The 2,843-nt window shown below is 39.9% G+C and overlaps 1 protein-coding gene across 1 annotated transcript in view; it reads left to right on the top strand.

Annotated features, from left to right (window-relative positions):
- SSR3 (signal sequence receptor, gamma (translocon-associated protein gamma)) overlaps positions 1-2,264 on the top strand; it is a 3,014-nt gene extending 750 nt beyond the window's left edge. The window contains exons 2-4 of the mRNA XM_009333995.1: positions 454-580; positions 992-1,090; positions 2,036-2,264. Coding sequence (XP_009332270.1) covers positions 454-580; positions 992-1,090; positions 2,036-2,264 — 455 coding nt within the window. The remainder of the gene's footprint in view (positions 1-453; positions 581-991; positions 1,091-2,035) is intronic.
- The last annotated feature ends 579 nt before the right edge of the window (positions 2,265-2,843 follow it).

Genomic DNA, 2,843 nt, shown 5'->3' on the forward strand with positions numbered 1-2,843 from the left:
TGCCGGGGCTTGCCTTGCCCCGGGCCTGGCCGGCTTTGAGCCGACCCCAGGCGGGGTTATCTCGGCTGTCTCCGTGCCGTGTTAGATCCAGCTTCGAAGCCGGTCCCGCTTGGAACAGCGGGCAGGGAGGTTGTTCTGTGGTTTGTAAAGGTGGGCGAGCTGCTGGTGGAACACTGACGTGTCAGCATCAGCGCTGCGTGAAGCTGGCAGGCTGTCTGCGCTGGGCTGCTTCTCAGCCAAGTTTGACGTGGTCTTGTAAGGCCCCTTTCAGCCAAAAGCAGAGCAGATTTCTCTGTTCAAAAGTATTTTTTAATGTTGTTCGGAGACCCCCCAAGTGATTTTGCAGGAACTGGTTTTGGTCTGGCAGAGCTAGCATAGGATTCCTGTGGGGACATTTTTCTTTGAGAGAGAAACCACTCAAAATGTTTGTTTTTTTCTTTTTTTTCTTTTAAGGGCTTTACTGGAGGATATGGCATATGGATCTTGTTCAGTCTGCAGTCCTGTATAGTGTAATGACCCTCATCAGTACCTATCTAGTCGCTTTTGCATATAAGAACGTCAAGTTTGTTCTCAAACATAAGTAAGTTTGTTGGCTATTTGAAATAGAATTTATTATTAAATAATTTAACAAAATCAGGATTTACAACATTTTTTTAACGAATAAGAATGTCTGAAATGTTACTCCAAAAACTCTTTTACACAGAAGTATCCCCTAATTGGTTTCTGTCATCTCTCTTGTAATTACAGAACAGACTAGCCTTGTCAGCTAAGTGTACAATAAAATAGCAAAACTACCTTCATTCTCAGTGGGTATTGCCAGAAACTATATTTGCCTAATACTTTTAGTAATTTGATTATTACTTGTTGTCCCTTCAACTTGGCAAAACTGTTCAGTGTCTTGGCAAAGTATTATTCTTCACGGGAAATACAACTTCCTATAACCCCGGGGTTTTTTATTTTCGTTTTTCAACTTAAATGGTGTTTCTTACAGAGTAGCACAGAAAAGAGAAGACGCTGTTTCCAAAGAAGTTACTCGCAAGCTGTCTGAGGCAGACAATAGGAAGATGTCTCGTAAGGAGAAGGATGAAAGGTAATCCTCTTTGTTCCCTTCTTTCTCTCCCTTGTTGTAATACTGCCTGGTATCTTTAAGGCTCCAGGTAGGATATTAGGGACTGTTGCTTGGCCATTGGTTTTTTTCCTGTATTCTGGTAAGTAGAAGCTGTACTGTCAGCTCTTTGTTCATCTATAAAGCCCTTTTGAGGCAAGTTATGAAAGGTCTCAAACATTGAAACCTTTATCAATAAGGTCCTATAAGGCAACCTCTCTGTCCTTGAGCTGCAAAGCAAAACAGCTAATTGTACAGGCCTTCTAATAACTCTCTGAAGAGTAAGCATCACAGCTGTCTTCAGAAATAAGAAAAGCTCTTTTTCTCAAGGACAGGCTAGCGCAATGTATTTTGCATAGTGACATGCAAGTTCCTTCAGAATAACATTTCCATATACTGCTGGACTGCACTGCTAATCACTGGTTGTACTTGTTACCCCTCATGGTTATAACTGGCACGTCTCAGTATGCAGATTTCCAATTGAATAGCTCATACTAATACCCAGGCTATGCCCGATGAGCGTATTGGGAAGCACTTAGTATTAGAGTAGATGCCCATTACGCACAAGACACAAGGACATGAACTGTCAGCTCTTTGGAGCAAAAAGCCGTATCTTCCCTTCTAATTGCCAGGTACACTGGTAGCATCTGACAGATACAAACTCACAAAAAGTGTTATTTATAAAGGGCTAGTTTTGATATGCCTGGTAGGAGAACAAGCGTAAGTCACATAAGTGTACAAGTGCATAGTATATGCAGGGTTTTGTCTTTAACTAATGAGTTGACTGGTAGTTGTTGCTGCGCTCTGTCTTTTAGAAGCTGGCTATAACAAGAGCAGCAGCATGTGGTGTCACTTGCTTCATAATGGTGGGTGTGCCAGAATACGCATTGATTTAAATATGCCTGAAATAATGTCTCTACTTGTTCGTAGAATTCTGTGGAAGAAAAATGAAGTTGCAGATTATGAAGCAACAACTTTTTCCATCTTCTACAACAATACTCTCTTTCTGGTCTTGGTCATCATTGCTTCATTTTTTGTGCTGAAGAACTTCAACCCCACTGTGTATCCTTTATTACCACGTTTGAAACAACCAGAGTCCTACTCCTATTTGTTGTCATTAGTAGCTATGTTTGTCGTGTGTGTTGTGAGATTACTCTGATAGGTGCAGTTCATTGTAGTACCTCAACTTAGAAACTCTATAACATAAAAACAGAGATTACAAAAAAAAAAAATCTCCCAGTCATGTAAAAGAAGTTTAACATCTGACATGAGATGTTTTAAGGATATCACCTGGGCAATATACAGAAATTCTTATGGCTTTGCCATTCCAGTTGTAACTGTGGAATGAGGAGGCAGCTCATGTTCTTCCAGAAACACTGCGTCAGTGTTAGTTGCCACGTGCTCTTACATTACAGGATTGTTTAGTTTCAGTAACTTCACAAGTAAATAAGTACTGCCAATCAGGGCTGCATATGTTAATTAAAGATCTGCAGTATTTAACAGTATTTATAACTAGTTTTAAGAGAAGAGGCTAAACTTTATGGGTATCTTAATTTTGAAGTTAAGTACATTTCAATGTCCTGCTAACAGCCTTGATTGTAAGCTGTATTTTAGGTTACGATGTTGCAATTTTAAAACTCCTACAGAGAAAGACCATTTCAATTCCTTGTTTTTCTTAAAACTTCTACTAAATGTTCTGTACGAAAGAAGTGGTATCTTTACAGGTATATGTCCTTAA

This window comes from Pygoscelis adeliae, unplaced genomic scaffold, assembly GCF_000699105.1.
Source record: "Pygoscelis adeliae isolate BGI_AS28 unplaced genomic scaffold, ASM69910v1 Scaffold241, whole genome shotgun sequence".
Lineage (NCBI taxonomy): Eukaryota > Metazoa > Chordata > Aves > Sphenisciformes > Spheniscidae > Pygoscelis > Pygoscelis adeliae.